The sequence below is a fragment of the Gymnoscopelus microlampas genome (genome assembly GCF_963454915.1).
Source record: "Gymnoscopelus microlampas genome assembly, chromosome: 10".
Taxonomy (NCBI): Eukaryota; Metazoa; Chordata; class Actinopteri; order Myctophiformes; family Myctophidae; genus Gymnoscopelus; species Gymnoscopelus microlampas.
Genome location: NC_139947.1, coordinates 16947875 through 16966739, shown reverse-complemented (window position 1 = coordinate 16966739; position 18865 = coordinate 16947875). Strand labels below are relative to the sequence as shown.

General features: G+C 45.4%; 1 protein-coding gene across 4 annotated transcripts in view; it reads right to left on the bottom strand.

Moving 5' to 3' along the window:
• tmcc1a (transmembrane and coiled-coil domain family 1a) overlaps positions 1-18865 on the bottom strand; it is a gene marked incomplete at its 5' end in the record, with an annotated part of 65445 nt that overhangs the window by 32262 nt on the left and 14318 nt on the right. For 2 of the 4 annotated variants that reach the window (XM_084069701.1, XM_084069702.1), the window contains one exon: positions 15962-16272. In XM_084069701.1, coding sequence (XP_083925827.1) covers positions 15962-16272 — 311 coding nt within the window. Of the gene's footprint in view, positions 1-11501; positions 11825-15961; positions 16670-18865 lie in introns of those variants that run through there. The other 2 variants (XM_084069700.1, XM_084069704.1) reach the window with 2 other exon arrangements.

Here is an 18865-nt window from a genome sequence, read left to right as displayed (position 1 = left end):
TCTGCTTCTGTCTACGGGGGAGCAATTTCCTTCTCAAAGAACCACAAGGTCACCATCAATAAGGAAAAGAAAATCACACAGGAAACCTGTTCCAAAATACCTACGATATTTTAACCACACAAAACCCTATAGCATTCCAAATTCTGGACATGTCATAATAGGCGAACGTTCCGTGAAAGTAGCCGATCTACAAGCTCACGATGCGTCACAAGCGGGATGCTCCATGAGCTTGTAGATTGGCTATTTCGGGCGAAGACATTTTTCATTGTCATCTGTGCATTTTGTACACTGGTGTATTTCAGATGTCATTGGTGCAGGCGATGCCAAGGACACACACACACAAAGATGTTTATTATAGATGTTTTTAACCTAGGACTACGGACCTTGGGCACAGCACCTTCAGGCAGTGCAAGGACAACAGTCACACTGTTCCACTTCTTTGATGACCAATTGATGTAGGTAGTCGTTGGTGCAAAACCAGTAACAGATAGAGAATGAGTCCAGACAGAAAGCAACATGTGAGGCCCACACATGTGGGCCAAGGTTGATCACAAACTCCTCAGTGACTGACCAAATATGTGGCAATCCTGCGACGGCTGAGAAAACACACACACACACGCGCGTGCGCACACACACACACAAAACGAGGAAGGACCAGCTGTGGACCAAAAATAAGCACACAAAGCAAAGCATGACCCATAGTGACACACATGACCTCAGAAATGCACGTAACCTCTTGCACGCACACTTTTTAATTACCCAATAATTCTAAATTAGTCAAATTTAAATAGTTATTCCCTGTTTGTGCAGTTTGATATGCTTCCTCAGAAATGATAAATGACCAGTACATATTAACATTTAATTGGTCTTTGAAGTACTGTAGATTTAACTCATCTCTACGACTAGTAGAGTAACTCATCTCTACGACTATGACGTCCATTTGTTTTGCGAGAGAAAGTTGTAGAGAATAGCCACAGATTTTAAAATGACATTGTGTGATTAGCTGACGGAATCCTGAATACTCATGAGCATGTCTTTAGGCTAAAGGTTCTCAAACTGGCGCCCAGAGCCCCCCAGGGGTCCTTGGGGGGGGTCATTTTAGATTTCAACCACTTTAAACATTATTTTATACTTTGGCTATTCAAAAATAGCAGATACACAAGCTCATAGCGCGTCACTTTGTGCTGCGCTACGAGCTTGAAGATGTGCTATCTTTGAAAAATTGTGACAATTTGTGCAAATCTTTGAATATATAAAAATTATATTTCTAAAGCAAACATTTTAAACTCATATCTTTGCTTCTGTGGGTCCCTGGCACAAAATAATTTGAGATGCGGTCAAATACATATCATTTTGAGGGTCCTTGACATTAAAAGGTTTGAGCACCACTGATATAGAATGTTTTTCAGAAAACTTTTAGGATTTAGAAGACATTTGTAGAATCGGCCTAAGATCTTAATAGGTTAAATACTTAAACACAAAAAAAATCCCAAAATGTTGCCCAAAACCTTTTTTTGGCAACATGTTCTCCTGTTCCCTGGCACAAAATCTTTTCAGATGGGGGTCTGCAGCCAAATACATGTCAGTTTGGGGGTCCTTGACATGACAATGTATGAGAACCACAGCTTTAGGCGATGACAGCCTTACATGAACCATAGATAAATGAAAGTACTTGGGGAAAAAACTAAAATGAATTTGACCTGCACTGGTTCAGAGGCCAGTCTATTAATAGTGTAGCAGTGAGACTTCCAGGGATCCACAGCACCCTCCTTCCTCATACGGACCCAGATTAGAAAGACACTTTCAACCTCACAGCTTCCTCTTCCTCACTCTTTAGGACAGTGGTTCTCAAAGTGGGGTCCGCGGACCCCTTAGGGGTCCTTGAGGGGGTTCCTCAGCAAAATTAGTTAATATAGCATCTAAATCAGTTTAACCATTTTAAACTATAAATATTCTATTTTATATTGTGGTTATTCGAAAATAGCAGATCTAGCTGCCCTGAGCTTGTAGATCTGCCATTTTCAAAAGAGTTCGAAAGATTTTCAAAGATTGTCAGGGTCCCTACCACAAAATATTTTCAGATGGGGGTCCGTGGCCAAATACAAATACATTTGGTGGTCCCTGACATGAAAATGTTTGAGAACCACTGCTTTAGGAGGCAGGCAGGATGGACAACTGGAGGTAAAAATAACTAGTAACCAAAAACCTCGCACCGACAGGAAAGTGTATCCCAGTTGTGGGCTGGTGACTGGAGGATGGCTGGTACTACAGTACATGTACTGTATATCTACATTTATCTAAAGTGCCCCTGAGCAAGGCACTGAACCCCCAAACTGCTCCAGGGAACATTGCACTGCCGGCGACCCTGAGCTCTGACCTCTCTGCACGTTGGTGTTAAACACCGGAAATAGCCGATCTATAAGCTCTCAACACGACACGGCGCAACACACATGAGCTTGCAGATCAGCTACGTACAGTATTTTCAGTGTGTGACAGACAGCATGCAACCAAGTACAAAGATATGCACCCAAGATACACAAAAAGACGATTGCCTTGGGCAAATCTACTAGATCAAGTTCAAGTAGTGGCTTAGTATCTGTTTGTGGGTCTATGGCAGGCACGAGATATGCCCATATATGATCACATTGCTTCGTAACCTGTTGTTGCACAATATCAATGTCGGGCAAAAAATGCTTTTCTGCTTGTTGACAATAAAGTAAGCTTTGTCTTCTTTATCTTCTTCATCCCTCTGTGCTGGGGCCTGCTACACCCCCTCACTCTGGTTCGCCACTTCCTTCCCCTTCACCTTGACACCAAATACTCCTCCACCCAAACTAACCACAGCTTTTCACTCTATCACATTTCACAGGGCAAAATGGTTTGGCTGTACCTCAACCATTCTCCAATAGCTTTGTTTATTTGTGTGTGGAGTGGCCTAAAGGCACTGACACGCCAAGCCTACATCAGCCAAAAAGTCATCCTTGAGCATCTGTGGCTAAACAATCGGCCATGCGGTGTGTCCTGCCCCATTGGCGGTAGTCAGCCATTATCGGTGGCCATACACCCGACTGAGCAGGTGAGGAAAGAGTTCTCTGTTTGGCTGTTCAGCCAAAGCAAATCAGAGCACGAGTTGGAATGCAATAGTAAGTTAATGGCACTAACTGATTTAAATAAAATAATTGTTTTGAAAAAAAATAGTCTTTTCGTGTGACACTGTATGACACAACGAAGTAACAAAAATAAGGCCTAAGTGGTTATAATCAGGCCAATTGATTTAGTCACTTATTTAAAAAAAAGTTTTTGCACAGCGCAACATGTTGTGAGCTTGTAGATAGGTTATTTTTGGTGCGCGACATGATGCGTAACCAAGTATAAATCAGGCATTAGTTCTTGCAAATAGGACGTTGATGTGCTCACAGTGAGCTAAAATGCTAATTGTCTCCAGTCTTGGCCTGAATATGGGCGTTGGCTTATATGTATAATCACCTATGAATATTCAACAGCCTAATTAAACAGGCTTGGACTACCTTCAAAGGGAACACAAACAGTCGGGTGTTGAGTTTGCAACCACACTCGCACACACAAATTCAATTGAAGCCTACAAACAGGATTTACGCAGTCCAACAAACAATCACTTCTATGTTGATCCATCCTTTTGAATTGTAATAAAGAAGACCGCATTGAATACCTACCCTTCTATCAGACATCTAATAGCTTTCAATTCAAGCCTTTATTGTACTCTATCTCACTCAAACGTCTGCAATAAAAATTATCTATTTCATTAAGGGCACTTAGTCATTTCAGTGTGTATTTCTGCAGTGCACGGTGTGTAATTAAATGATAAATTGCTAACTTGTGTTTGTGTGTGTCAGTTCACACAAATGCATGCTTATGAAGGCCAAATACCCAGAGGTGGGGATATTGTTGGATGCCAAGTATTGAAACATGACACAATATTACTGTATATGTTGTCTTTTGTTTATTATTTTTTATGTTTTGACTCATGCTATCCATTTGTTTTGTTTTTTCCAGCTGCTTTAATTGTAGTAGTAGTTGAGTTACATTTGATGTAGGACTTGTGCAATATAAATTAAGTTTGTCCCACATGCACACACACACACACACACACACACACACACACACACACACACACACACACACACACACACACACACACACACACACACACACACACACACACACACACACACACACACACACACACACACACACACACACACACACACACACGCACCCCTAAGCCTCAACAACAGGAAACAGGAAACAGCGGTGTGTCTTTCACATTAAGATCACAGTGATTGTGCACTGCTAACATGAAGGTACTGAAGAACACTGACATTTAAAACACTCCCGCTGGGTTTATGATAAAAGGCTTTTAACCACATGAACCCTAGCCCTATTCTCATAATAGGCCAACATTCGGCAAAAACATTCGAACTACAAGCTTGTGAGCTTTTCGATTGGCTAACTTCGGCAAAGAGATTTGGTGTAGAGGGAGAATTGATGGGGCTAAGGATAGAGCCCTGGGGGATCCCGGACAATGAAGTATACATAAAGTTTAAGTGGTTTTAAGAAACCAAGCTTCCTTGAAAGTGAAAACGTAACTAAAGGGTTTGTGGGACATGTAGTCTAAACACAAAAGCTTCTAAGTTGTTTAACCACTTGAAACCTCTGTTCTTAGTTAAAAAGGACTTGAGTTGCAACTTGCGACCGCTTTTTGTCGAGCCGACCGTCGCATTGTGAGCTTGTAGATCAGCTATTTTTGGCAAAGAGATTTGGTGTAGATGGAAAAAGAGGTCAAAGTGCAATTGTAACTCAAGTCCAATTCTCCAAGACTACAGGGGTTTATGTGGTTGAGAACGTCATTTCAGTAATCTCTGTGAGTTTGTTATTCCACCACTACGGCTGATAGGCTGGTTATGACGTCAGAGGTGGGGCGCACGCAAACGCCACCTCAGCACTGTTTGCACGCTTTTCTGTTACCATGGAGACGGGTAACCAACGAACACAGACAGATGCTAGAGAAGGGAGCAGCAGAACAGAGAGATACTCTAGACAAGACAAGAAGTTAGAGAATCAGCCCAGAGGAAAGACTGATGGTACTGGAACATCGCCAGAGAGGAAACAACAAGCAAGATAGCCAGAGAAGCAGGGTTTATAAAGACAAAATACACACGTATGCACGGGCGCACGCACACACACGTTGGTATTACTATACGTGTGAGGACATCAAAGTTTTACGATGGCAATTTTATAAATTCCCCTTTTACCTAGCCTGGAATCCATACAGAGGTGCTTCAGTCTGGATTCCAGGCTACTTTTGGCCTTGTTTATGGCCATTTTTTACTGAGTTATACTTAATTACATGACACCGGCACACAGCTTAGTATAAATCATGCATAACTCCAACCCCAATGGTTTTGGTTTGGATAGGTAAGTGAAGTTTAGTTTTGGTGGGTAGGGGGAAGAGCTGGGTCCGACGGCCAAATGTGTGGTTGACCCAGTAGCTTCTGGATCTTTTGTTTCGTTTCGCCACTTTTGTTTTCGGGCTATTTTGGTAGGGGTTATTTAAGTATGTTTAGTTTATTTTGTCAAAATAAATACTTTCTTGTATGCATGTCTCTTGTTGTGGTGCCCCTTTGTTATATTGCTGTCCCTGAGCCATGGTTTATTTGAGGGGCCATGACAAGACATAAAACAACCATTTCTCTTGTGAGGACCAGGAAAATTGTCCTCACAATGTCTTTTTTCTTAAGTTTTACGGTACTATACTTATGGGGACAGTTGTCCCTCACAAGTATACTGTAACTACAGTGCATACACAAACAGATGTGACATGGACAGGGCGAAAGACGAAGACACTAGCTTTAGTAGCTTAACATGTTGACAATCAATACTGGTGTTTGTTTTATTGATCAATAGCGTGCGCGCACACACACACACACACACACACACACACACACACACACACACACACAGACACAGACAGACAGACAGACAGACAGACAAAGCGCTCCTGACTCGGGGGAACAGCTCACTGCCCAGGAGGAAAACAGAGTGATATTTACGCTCAGCATAAAGAGGTATGAATCACTCTGCAGAGCACAGAGGCTCCAGGAGTGATTGTTTGAAATAAGGCACTAGAGACTAAAAGGTAAAAAAAATAAAAATAAGATGGGAAAAGTGCAAGCAGGCATGAGACAGAGAGAAAGCAGGACAATAATAGAGAATGCTTACATGTAGTATATTTTCCAACAGCAAAAGCATAATGTTTTGCACAGTGCATTATTGTAGTATAGGGCTATATCCTTCCTTGTACATACAGTCATTTCTTATATTTCTTGTTTTAATTTCACACTTGCTTTGTCAATGCAAACATATGTTTCCTGATAACTGAACTGCATTGAATTCTAGAAGATTAACACAGTTGACAGGAACAATTTCTCTTTCTCTCACCCTCTCTCTCTCTTTCTATCTCTCTCTCTCTCTGTCAAAGTCAGAACAGACCACAAGCCACCGATCTGCCAGAGCCATCAGCAGCAGCTCTGCCCTAGTTTCTAAAACACTGTAACAATGTCTCACTTTACCTAACAGCTCCCAACCACATCATTATTCATGCATGGCAACAACACTCACACTCTCTCTTATGACTAATTTATAATCCGTTGTACGGCCACATACCCTCGCCGAAAATCGGCAATCTACCTATTGTGACACGGTGTGAACTTGTAGATTTTTGGAGTGGGACAATGTCGCATGATGAAGTATAAACCACGCTTCACATGCAGTTTACTATAGGCCGGTGGTTGACACCCAGAGCACGGGGTGACAATGTCACCCTGTTGCTGGAAATGATGTCACCATGAGATCATTTCCAGTATGTCTCAACAGTGCACGTCTCCTCCTTACTTCTCCGCCAAGATTATTCACTCTGTCACACTGCTCAATGTCAATGGAAGCGAAGCTGTTTGATTATATACAGGTTTGTGTATATACAGGATCGGGACTCGAACCCGTGACACTCAGGCTACACTGAGCCTGTGCATGGACCGCTACGACAGCGGTCCAGGCTCATTCACCAATGTTTTGAAATATTTTATCAAAAAGTGCAAAAACATTAATATAATTAATAAGAAAATTCTTTGATTTCATTTAAGTTTCTATTTGAGAAGATTTTACTTACAAGCAAATAAATAAATAAAAACGCAAATATAGTATAACAATAATTGCTTGTAGTTTGCCGATATTATTACACTAGAATACTCTATTCTGATTCCGTTCTTGTCTTTGTTTACTGTATGTTGCCATGGAGGCAGAAGATTGTAAGCGAATACAATTTTCTCTGAATCGATATTTTGTGTCCAATTATTGATTTCTGTTCGTTCGGTAGTTGTGTTAATAAACGCCATAATGTACAGTGAGCCGGTCATCAATAATGTCTGGCCGTCTACTGAACATTATCCCATAGCCTGTTACATGCAAATGAACATGCATGTTCACCCACACACCCACACAAAATTCAGTCCCCGCAACTGGACAAAACAACTTCTGTTTGTCAGTCCAAGCGATTCACAGCGGTTACCGAAAAGCTTTGGTCTGGGCTGAGTGGAGCGACAGACAATAAAAACATGGCGTCGCCCAATGAAGTTAACGGGCGTTTAAGCTCACAAGCACAGGGACAAGCTGCCTCTGGGGACCAGGTGATGCTAAGTGCCTGCCACTGTCACGCTGCTTAATCCCCTGTTTGGGGACACGTCTGGTGGAATTATTAGACAAAAAAGGGACCATCTGACAACAATGGATGGGGGGGCAGTCCGACTGAAGCAGGAAGTCGATAACGAACCACATTTTCAAGCTGAAATACCTAGGGGATGCGAATATCTGGTTTGAAGGCACCCCTCCAGAGAGAGAGAGAGAGAGAGACTGCGTGATTCCAACTCTGCTGGGTCAGCCAGCTATGGAATTTGAGCTATGCTATTCTGGTGTTTCAGAACACCACTGGACAGTACATGTAACTTTCGCACGGAAAGGAAGTGAAGGTTGTCAGACAAAAGAAGAGAGGTGTGTGTGTGTGTGTGTGTGTGTGTGTGTGTGTGTGTGTGTGTGTGTGTGTGTGTGTGTGTGTGTGTGTGTGTGTGTGTGTGTGTGTCTGTGTGTGTCTGTGTGTGTGTGTGTGTGTGTGTGTAGTGAACATTTGAGCTGAAAGACAGGTGGACAGGTGGAGGGATGGCCTCAGGGGAAGGAGTGGGGGGGGGGGGGGCATCCATCCCCCCAACTCACCATCTCCTCAATATCGATATTTCCCATAATCCGTCCCCTGGGGTGGGGTGGAGGGCACGGTTTTGGCAGACATTTGCAGACAGAGCCTGAAGCTATGCACACATACCTGTACAAACACACACACATATTCATGTGCTCGTCGTATGCACGCGCACACAGACTTCGAAAACAAAGAATGAATCCTGGTGCTGGCAAGCTCTAGCCTCCAGGTCTAGCTTCTGTTTCATGTCGGATCCACAGCTCAGACCCTGATCCACCTCAGACCTAGATCCTCCCCATCTCCCTCCACGGACCCCCTTCCGCCCCCCCCGCCCTCGCCTCTACATAAGTCCTTCAGTGATGTGACAAAGCCTTCCTAAACATTCTGTACCCTCTCTCGCTATTCATGAGCTCCATCTCTTGTATTCCTGGTCCTCCATCCTTCAGAGCAGCTCCAATGAGATGCCAGACATAACAGAATCAGGCGCCATCAGTGTGTGTGTGTGTGTGTGTGTGTGTGTGTGTGTGTGTGTGTGTGTGTGTGTGTGTGTGTGTGTGTGTGTGTGTGTGTGCACGAGCACGCACGTGGACACGAGCAATCCTCCGATCAGATAGTGTGAGTGTGAGTGTGAGTGTGAGTGTGAGTGTGTGTGTGTGTGTGTGTGTGTGTGTGTGTGTGTGTGTGTGTGTGTGTGTGTGTGTGTGAGAAAGCGAACGTGCGTACGTACATTTTGTGCACGAACACACTCACTCTAAAGATGAGTGGGGAGGAGGGAGACATTGATCAATTAATCAGCAGCTCTTTGTAATTACTGCCACAGGCTGAGCACCAGCTGTATAACACATGACTATTAATGCCGAGCTTCATCACAGCGTCCGTACTCTGTGTGATAGCATTACCACTGCACAGTCAAATCCTGAGCGCCAATTTAACTGTGAGAGTTTGCAAATGCAACCACAAGGCTCCATTTGGTTCCATTTGTAAGCTCTAACAGTTACCAATGGATTAATTAATTATCAAGATAAGTTAACTACCACGAGGGACGGATCTTTCCCAACCCGCAGGTGCTGGTAACGTAGCGCTCCTGTCTGTTATTACAAGCGGGCCATAAAAGCTCGCCAGCTTGCCAGAAATAGTAAAACACGATGATTACTGATGATCACATCCCCTGGCGGCAGTTATGATTAACCTCATGACAGCGGAACAGCTGCTGCGGATTACTGTTTAACACACCAGTCCAGATGAAGTGCAAAGGTAGACCAGGCTCCGATACGGATCACTAGATAAAATAATCTAGGAGAAAGACGAATGGGAAGGCACGAAGGGCAAATAGGCTCATGTAGAAGTACTGTACAAAGAGTACTGGAAGAAGTTCAAGAAAGTGAATACATCATCGCAGGACATGACTCAGACAGTACATGATGGACACTCTGATCAGACCAGGGGAAAAACAAGACATGCTTCGTGGAAGCCGGGGTGACCCCTACCCCCCTTACCCCCCTTACCCCCCCCCCCCCACGACTGCCTCTGCCCCCCCAGACAGAGGCAGCCAGAAGTGTTGCACAATGCCAAGGACATTGGCACTCATAGATGTTTATAACTTAGGAGCAGCATTAAGTAACGCGTTACTGTAACGCAACTACTTTTTGCGGTAACTAGTAACGTAACTACCGTAAATTTCGGACTATAAGCCGCGACTTTTTTCCCCATTTTTCGACCCTGCGGCTTATATAACGGTGCGGCTTATCTATGGATTTTTATAGCTAACGGCCACTAGGGGACTTCCTAAATCTAGGGATTTTACACCCGCGGCTTATAGTCCAGTGCGGCTTATATATGTACAAATCATTCAATTTAGCTGCTGCGGCTTATATTCAGGTGCGGCTTATAGTGCGAAAATTACGGTAATTACTCGTTCCAATTTGATAATCCGTTCCAGTTACTGAAATTTTAAAAGGGGCGTGTTACTCGCTACTTTATGTGAAAATAGCCAACTACATCAGAGGATTAAAGGTTTATTATGAATCGACTTTCACTCTCACACTAGCCCGGTCAGTGACCTCGGCCCGTTTCTGATCAGGAAGATGCTTCCATGTTGAGCCGTCTAAAAAGACTGATTTCAAGGAATGTTTCAGGACATGATTACTATATGTACAAGTTTTCATCATAGTGAGCTATAATAGATTAAAGTTGAGAGTTGTGCTCTTGTGCCGCACCAACATGAACTAGTAACTAGTTACTTGTATAATGCTGTAACTACGTTAGTAAATAGGTTACTTTCTAAGAGCAGTAACTAGTTACTGCTACTATAGTTACTAATTTAAAGTAACTTGCCAAATACTGTTTAGGAGTGAGAACCTTGCACAAAGCACCTTCAAGCACCTTAAGAGCTAGAGGCAATGCTCAAACTGTTTTGATACTGCTGCTACTCTCAGATTCTTCATTATTCTTATATTGTTGCTGCTACAATGTCTGAGGAACCATAACAAAGTGACGTTACGCTTATGTAACCGTACACAAGATGTAACAAATCAATAAAGGGACCTTGAACCTTGACATAAGGTCAAAGATTCCTCTCAGGACATGACTCAGGCAGGACATGACTGGTGTATATTACTGTACTGTTTCTGATTCCTGCACTGCCGTCAAATGCTTGAGTGGATTGTTGAGAATTTACAGTAAGGTGAGAAGAGAGAAGAGCACTGATCCGGCAAGCCAAAACACAAGACATCCGACCCGACAACACTATGGGAAAACCAACCATCAAAGACAACAATGCAAAAGACACCAAACTTTGAGTCACAGAGAGTCAACAATCTGCACTGATGGACCCTGCAGCATGCACACATACACCCAAACACACACTGTACAATATTGACTGTTTAAAATAAAAGAGTGTGACTGGGTACAAATGCAACAAAATGGACCCTTAATGTAACTGTAGGGGTCCATTTAGTTCAATTCGTACCCTCAGATAGATGTAGTTGATGTATCGATCAGATCGATCGATCCGACAGACAGATAGATAGATAAAAAGGATTTTGAATCGAATTGTGACCCCAAGAATCGGAATCTAATCTAATCGTGAGATAGCAGAAGATTCACAGCCCTAACAGATAGACAGATGCGATTGTGCAGGAACATACAGTACAGTACAGTATGGTACAGTAGCAGACAGTATACTGCAGATGCTAGAGTTGTAGTGCGTTTGGGAACTTACCTTAGAATACTGCCTACGAAGGCTGAATCGCTGCACCATGGTGACTGACTAACTGATGAGACAGAGGGACCAGCGATATGATACAACTCCTCTGTACCGCTTACGCAGCTTGTAAGAACACACACGTTTCACACTTTTGCATGTCGTTCACACACAGGGCTGCGTTCATACACACACGCACGCTGAAGCCACACAACCTCCTCCTCTCCGAACGGCCATGTGCGCACACACACACACACACACACACACACACACATACACACATACACACACATACACTTTTCTCTCAGCCTCCTCGCCGTTTACCTAGTCCATGCTGCCTCATCTACTATGCAAACACAACTGAAGAGGGGAGAGAGCAGGGAGCGAGAGAGGGAGGGGAGAGAGCTAGAGAGAGAGAGAGGGAGGAAGGAGAGAGGGGAAGAGATAGAGAGAGAGAGAGAGAGGAAGGAGGGAGAGAAACACACAGAGAGAGAGAGAGAGAGAGAGAGAGAGAGAGAGAGAGAGAGAGAGAGAGAGAGAGAGAGAGAGAGGAAGGGGTAGAGAGAGAGAGGGGAAGGGGTAGAGAGAGAGAGAGAGAGAGAGAGAGAGAGAGGAGATAAAGGGAGCTCAGCTGTACTGCCCTCTTCTCAGACTCAGCATGAGTCCCAGAGCTCTGTGGCTTTTTCTCTCTCTGTCTCTCACACACACACACACACACACACACACACACACACACACACACACACACACAGGATTTACAAGACAGAACGGAATGAGCTATGCTATCTCAGACAGACACACGCGTGTCTATGTGTGCATGTATGTCCTTTTGAAACCTCAACACAGCATGTGCAATCAATGTGTGTGTGTGTGTGTGTGTGTGTGTGTGTGTGTGTGTGTGTGTGTGTGTGTGTGTGTGTGTGTGTGTGTGTGTGTGTGTGTGTGTGTGTGTGTGTGTGTGTGTGTGTGTCACACACACACACACACACACACACACACACACACACACACACACACACACACAGCTTGCATTCAGCTCTCACACATACAGGACAAGGCAAGGTTGCCTCCTGCTTCCTGTAGGGGGTTGAAGGGTGTGGAGGAGCAGAGGAGAGGAGAGGAGAGAGAATGAATAGAGGAGGAGAGGAGAGATAATTAGAGGGGAGGAGAGGGGAGGAAAGGAGACTGGAAGAGAGAGGACTAGGGGACAGAAGGAAAAGACAGGGGAGGGAAGGACAGAGGAGAGGGAAGGAGAGAAGGAGAAAAGAGAAGTGGAGAGGGAAGGAGAAGGAGAGAGGAGAGGGAAGGAGAGAGGATGCGAGGCGAGGAGAGAGAGAAGAGGAGAGGGAAGGAGAGGAGGAGAGAGAATCAGAGGGAAGGACAGAGGAGGCGAGGGGAGGAGCGAGAGAAGTGGAGAGGGAAGGAGAGAAGATCAGAGGGAAAGAGAGAGGAGGCAAGGGGAGCAGGAGAGAAGGAGGAGAGAGGGAAGGAGAGGGTAGGAGGGATGGGCTGACTGTCTGTACCAACTCTCTCCAGGGACTGAGGGGGGTGTGGGGGGGGACTCGAGAGAAGGAGAGAGAAAGGAAGATGTGGAGAGGAGGAGGAGGGGGGGGAGGTTGCAGGGAGAGAACGAGGACGAGAACGAGGTGTAAACTAGAAGGACAGGTGTGTTTGAGAACGGAAAGGAGGACGAGGAGCGACATCGATGCCATTGTTTAAAGATGGAGGAGCAGAGACCATAGTAGTTGAGGTGTGGCTCTATCAAACATTGACAAAAACCTACACACACACACACACAGACCAATGTCTGCGTAACCCCTGACCCCAAGTGAACATCAAGGACGCCACACAAAATCTCCAAGGTCGTCCACTCCACGCACACCCCGGTTACCATGGCAACAGCAGCGGGGCGTTGCTCCCGGCAGCTCCGGTGTGCTTTGGGGGGTAACCATGGCGACAGCTCAGATGACCTCAGTGACATTGCCCTATTGGCTGAGATAGCACCGCTGTGATGTTGGGCTATGTGTGAGACAGGTTACTGTCTGTCTACACATGGTAAAATGTCACGCTGTTAGTCTACAAATGGAACCAAATTGGACCATTGTGGGTCTGTAACTCTGAGTGTGTGCAAATGTAGCCAAACGGACCCTCACGGGTACATTTGGTTACATTTGTACACAGTTAAATTAACACTCCAACAGGAGTAATGGAGCAGTGATGTCTCGCAGGTGAGATTATCACAAAGGACTAATGCCTAATTTAGACTAAACATTTGGAACAATAACGTGCTATTAGTCTTCCTGTGACACCAGAGACACTGACCGAGCTTTTGCCATTGAGCTGAAGATCAAATTAGCCCCACGACAAACATCAGCCCAATAAGCAAACACAACCTTCCTATGAACTGAACGCACACAGCTGCTCACAGGGGGTTATCTGAGCGGACACCGCCCTCTGGTGGCACACTGAATCATCTGCATTCTGCAGTCATCTGGAACTGCACTTCCAAAACCCCTGGTCCTCCTAAGTAGTTCACCTATAGTGCCTGCCACTGTCTGGAAAAACAGCTGGAATGCATCAGGCAAGTTAACTTCTTGGTATGATAGAACTCTGATTCTCAAAGAAGGGTCTGAGGACCCCCAGGGATCCTTGAGGGGGTTCCAGAGGGTCCCCAGCTAAATTAGGAAGAGTTTAAACACTTAGTAAGCTATATTTTATCTTTCAGCTATTAGAAAATAGCAGATCCACAAGCTAAGCTAATCACGATTCAATTTGGGTCGGGTCCTTGGCATGAAAATATTTGAGAGACCTGAAGGCCAGGTCTGGGAACTATTGTTCTATCTAGAATACAGACTGTGGTCAAAATTGCTGATAGTGAGTAAAAACAGAATACCCTATTCTTAAAGGCTCAACACTTCAATAACAGCAACAATATATGTCAATACAACTAATTGACCCATGTCCCATAATAGGAACATAGAACATTGCACGCCATCAGCAGTATGTTGAAAGAGCTCTCCGCACACTATTGAATCACAATTACACTTTATTACACTGGCTTTCAAATTGGGGGTGGGGAGGTGGGGACGCCAACGGGTGCCAGCAGGGCCAATTATAAAGGAGAGGAAAATGGGGGGAAATCTATAATAATTATAAATACTATTATATAATATATACAAAATTTCAAAATGTGAGCATGTCATTATTGTCAAAAGCTATTGCATTTAATAAGAACATATTTATTTTTGCCAACATTTCACAATAGGGGTGGGCTATGGCTATTTGGGGGTCCCTGCCTGGCATGGAAAAGTTGGGGAACCCTGGCTTATGAGATAGAGACATAAATACAATGTACAGACTCTGGGATATGTAGTACCGTATGTATTTCCAGTGGATGAGCAGATGTACTGAAAAATTGCTGTCTACAGTATCTGCACTGTTCAATGCATTATGATAAACCTGCTGTGAGAGTGTGATGGGATATGTTCGTGGAAGCATTCAGCCAAAGGCTAAAACATAAAATATTCTAAGAGGAAATGCATTAATTTTGGCAGGGGAAAGTGTGTGTGTGTGTGTGTGTGTGTGTGTGTGTTTATCTGTGTCTGTGTGTGTGTCTGTGTGCGTGTGCGTGTGCGTGTGCGTGTGTGTGTGTATCTGTGTCTGTGTGTGTGTCTGCGTGTGACTGTGTGTGTGTGTGTGTGTGTGTGTGTGTGTGTGTCTGCGTGTGACTGTGTGTGTGTGCGTGTCTCCACATCTGGCTTGAGCCTGAATAAATGATGTTTGTGCTCATGGGAGATTAGAGGACAGAGGACAAAATATGCATGCATATAAACACACACGATTTCCCTCCATCTGAGAACAAAAAAGCACTTACATTACTACTGGATCAGAGTACTGCTGGCCCCAACAGACAAAATGATCAGAGTACTGCTGTCCCTGACAGACAGAATTTCATGATAGAACAAAGCAGCAGAACACCATGCTCCTTGTGAGTTGCGAGGAACAGAGTTCAAATCCGACTGCTGTCCTTATACGGTCCTTGTTGACCGGGAGCGTGACGAATAAACAATCCGAAAATGCGTCTGCGAATATTTCACATTTTCATCATTTGGTGATGCCTCATTCATACACAACTGATGCTTTTAATCAACCTCAATTCAAAAAATCATTACGCTGCTTTATTGCTGCATAATATCCGCGTTCTGCGTGGATGCTCCCATGGCACAAATATTTATTGCACAAAATAAACCATTACTATCTACACAGTAAAACCCTCAGTGGTAATTTAACTCTTGAGAGAAATATGAAACCAATTAAGGTTCATGTGTCATGGTGTCATGGTTTGTAACTATTATTGTAATACATAAAAAAAAAGCACAGTGCCTAACCTTAAGTTCAACCCACAGTCAGAGACAGTTCAGGAGACACTGATCCCACCCATGTTATTGAGAATATGATCGACAGCTGCTGGCACTCACCCGGTCGGCCTCGTCCGTCGACTGGTACCCCGACGACAGCAGCACGTCGCTGGGCGGGTGTCCGGGCGCCGCCGGGCCGCTGGGCGTGGTGTCCGAGGTGGAGGAGGATCGGCGGCGGCGGCTGGTGTGCTGCTGATGCTGCGGATCGTGGGTGTGGCGCCGATGGAGGGCCTGGGGGCTGCCTCTCAGGAGGGGGTTGCGGTCTCCGCTGCTGGACCCCGACCCGGACCCCGTCCCGGCGCCCTTGCTGCGGCGGCTCTGCAGGCTGGTCCCCCGCCTCATCGTGCCCGCGGGGGCCGAACCCCGGCCAGCTGGGGAGGGAACCACAGGAGCAGAGGGGGGGTCAGAGTCAGGAGGAGGACAGCGGGACGCCTGGGCGTCCTCGGGGGCGGAGGGAATGCTGCCGGCGGACACCACCGAGGAAGAGGAGGAGGAGGAAGAGGAGGAGGCGATGGTGGCGGAGCGTGCGAGGGGCAGGCGCCTGCGTTGCTGTTGGAACAGCAGTCGGAGCCCCTGGCCGAAGACCCCCACGCTCTCCCTGGCACTTTGGCTAATCCTACGGAGAGAGGGCGGCTCTGACGAGGACAAGGCCCTTCTCAGGGTCCCGTGGCCCTGGGGACCCCTTGAGGTTTCCCTAGCCCCGGGGCCTGAACCTAAATGTGAACCCACGCCCTCTGATACCCTCTGACTGTTGCCCCCCCGTTGCATTTGGCCCCTTGCCCACTCCTCTTGAAGGGAACGATGGGGCCGTGCAGTTGGTAACATACAGTGGATGGGGTAACAGAGAGGAGAATCACTTCCCTCTCTATCTGGCCTCTATGGGGGATTCGGGAGTCATCTTGTCCTGACCTTGTCCTGTCACCTGTGTGGTGACTGGAAAATAACATGCATAGTAGAAGACTGCAACACAGCAGAGTCTGAGAGGAGAAGGAATGAAGAAGTGGGGGTTTCTGGGAGAGGGTCAGCAGCGGTCAAAGGCACGCGTCCACAGAAGAAGCATGCATCACTGAATCAGGAACAAGTAGCCATGCTGGTCTAAGCACAGAGAGAGAGGAGATGAATTATGAGATGCTGGAATGTAGCCTGGACCCTGAATCGCAATAGTTTTCATTTTCACTCCTTCGCTCATTAATCATGTGACTTAATTTGGATTTCATGATTCATGAGTCCAACAGTGGATTCCTCTGTTGGGGGCGGTTGCAGAATACACGCATTCTCTGGCACACACACTCACATGCTCACTGTTAGTATGTGCTTACAATGTACACATGTGAGTACACAGCAACGCTTTGCTACAGTGATTTATCAGGAACAATCCAGCCTGAGGTTTGGCCAAAGGCACTCCGAAAAGCCTCCCAAGGCAGCAGCTGTTAAAGAAATGCTGAACTTTAGTAGAACCTTGGGTTGATTTATTTATGGTCATAATATAAGTCTAAATATTGTCCATCAGTTTATGTGTTACATCTGTGGTCTGTCATTGAGGAACCAGATGGGTTTGTTTGAAAATCATACTTTCATCACATAAATGAATGCAAACAAAGCAGATTCTGACAATATATTAAAACAAGCCCTGGTACGTCGTTTTTGGGAAGTGAAATTACGATAGGTTAGTGACTACACTACCGCCTGTAAGTGAAATAGGCAAAAGAAAAAAGAAAAAGAAAAAAAGGAGAACAGAATGCACCAAGACAGTGAAAAGATTTTATATCCAATATCAAAATTCACTAATGGGAGGACTGGCCGGCCGGCAGGCGGGCGGACCACGGCCACGTCACTATGACTCAGACATATAACCATAAACAAATCCCATACGCCCATATATACAGTAGGCATGTCACTATGACTCAGACATAACCATAAACAAACCTGATACACCCATATACAGTATAGGCATATATGGAGATCCAGTTGTCCAGAGCCACAGATCCGACCACTATGGGAACGACCGACTTCAAACTCGGCGCGTGCATCGGCAAGGACCTGAGGGAGTGTAGTTCGGATATGCGGTTATCTAGAACCGCTAATCCGACCGATATGTCCATACAGTATATAGGCATATATGGATATCCAGTTGTCCAGAACCACCGATCCAACGTAGGAGGTGTGAGCACTGCGTAGGCCAAACCTCTAGTTGGCTCACATATACAAGCAGAAAACGCAGCACTCTGCACGTGTTATCATCTTGCCCGCTGTTGCTGTGAGTTATGGAGCTGGCAGTAGTCACTGACATGTTCAGGTTTTTGGTACGCAGCATTGGACAGGTTATCACGTGGGTGAAATAGACTGTCTCCCTTTCTCCCACTTTCCCCCCCCCCCCCCCCCCCCCCCCCTTTCAGCCTACCTCTTGGCACTGCCCCTCTATTACAGTATGTGGGTTCACACGTAGGTTAGGGTGTCCCGTTCCTTTTGCGCATCAAGGGGTAGGGGCCATCCACCCCTCCAAGCGTCCCTACGTCTGTAGCAAATTCCGATGCGAGCTTCAAACCGAAGGAGAGACGAATGTTTGTGTGAATGGAGCTTTTTGCAAATAATCATGGCAACATTTAAAAATCCACTGGAAAATCTTAGTTTAATGTAGATGCAAAGGAATATGTCATTTGATCTTTCAGCATTTCACAAAACCGCGATGTCAATAGAACTCTAAACGAGGAGTGACAGTTATTTCCATGTCGCGAGTATGATATGATATTGAAAAATACACCAACAGCACACCGTTCATCTGATATCAGTGCCCGTCAGAAAAGTATATGGACCGGACTAATGCTGATTCATTTCTCTGTTGTATGTGGTGCTCGCCAAAAATAGATGTGACGACAAGTTGTGAGCTTGTCTATTTTTTCAGCAAGCATCACTGCTGTAAGGCTTAACATCACACTGAAATAGATGATGTGTAAACAAGCATCC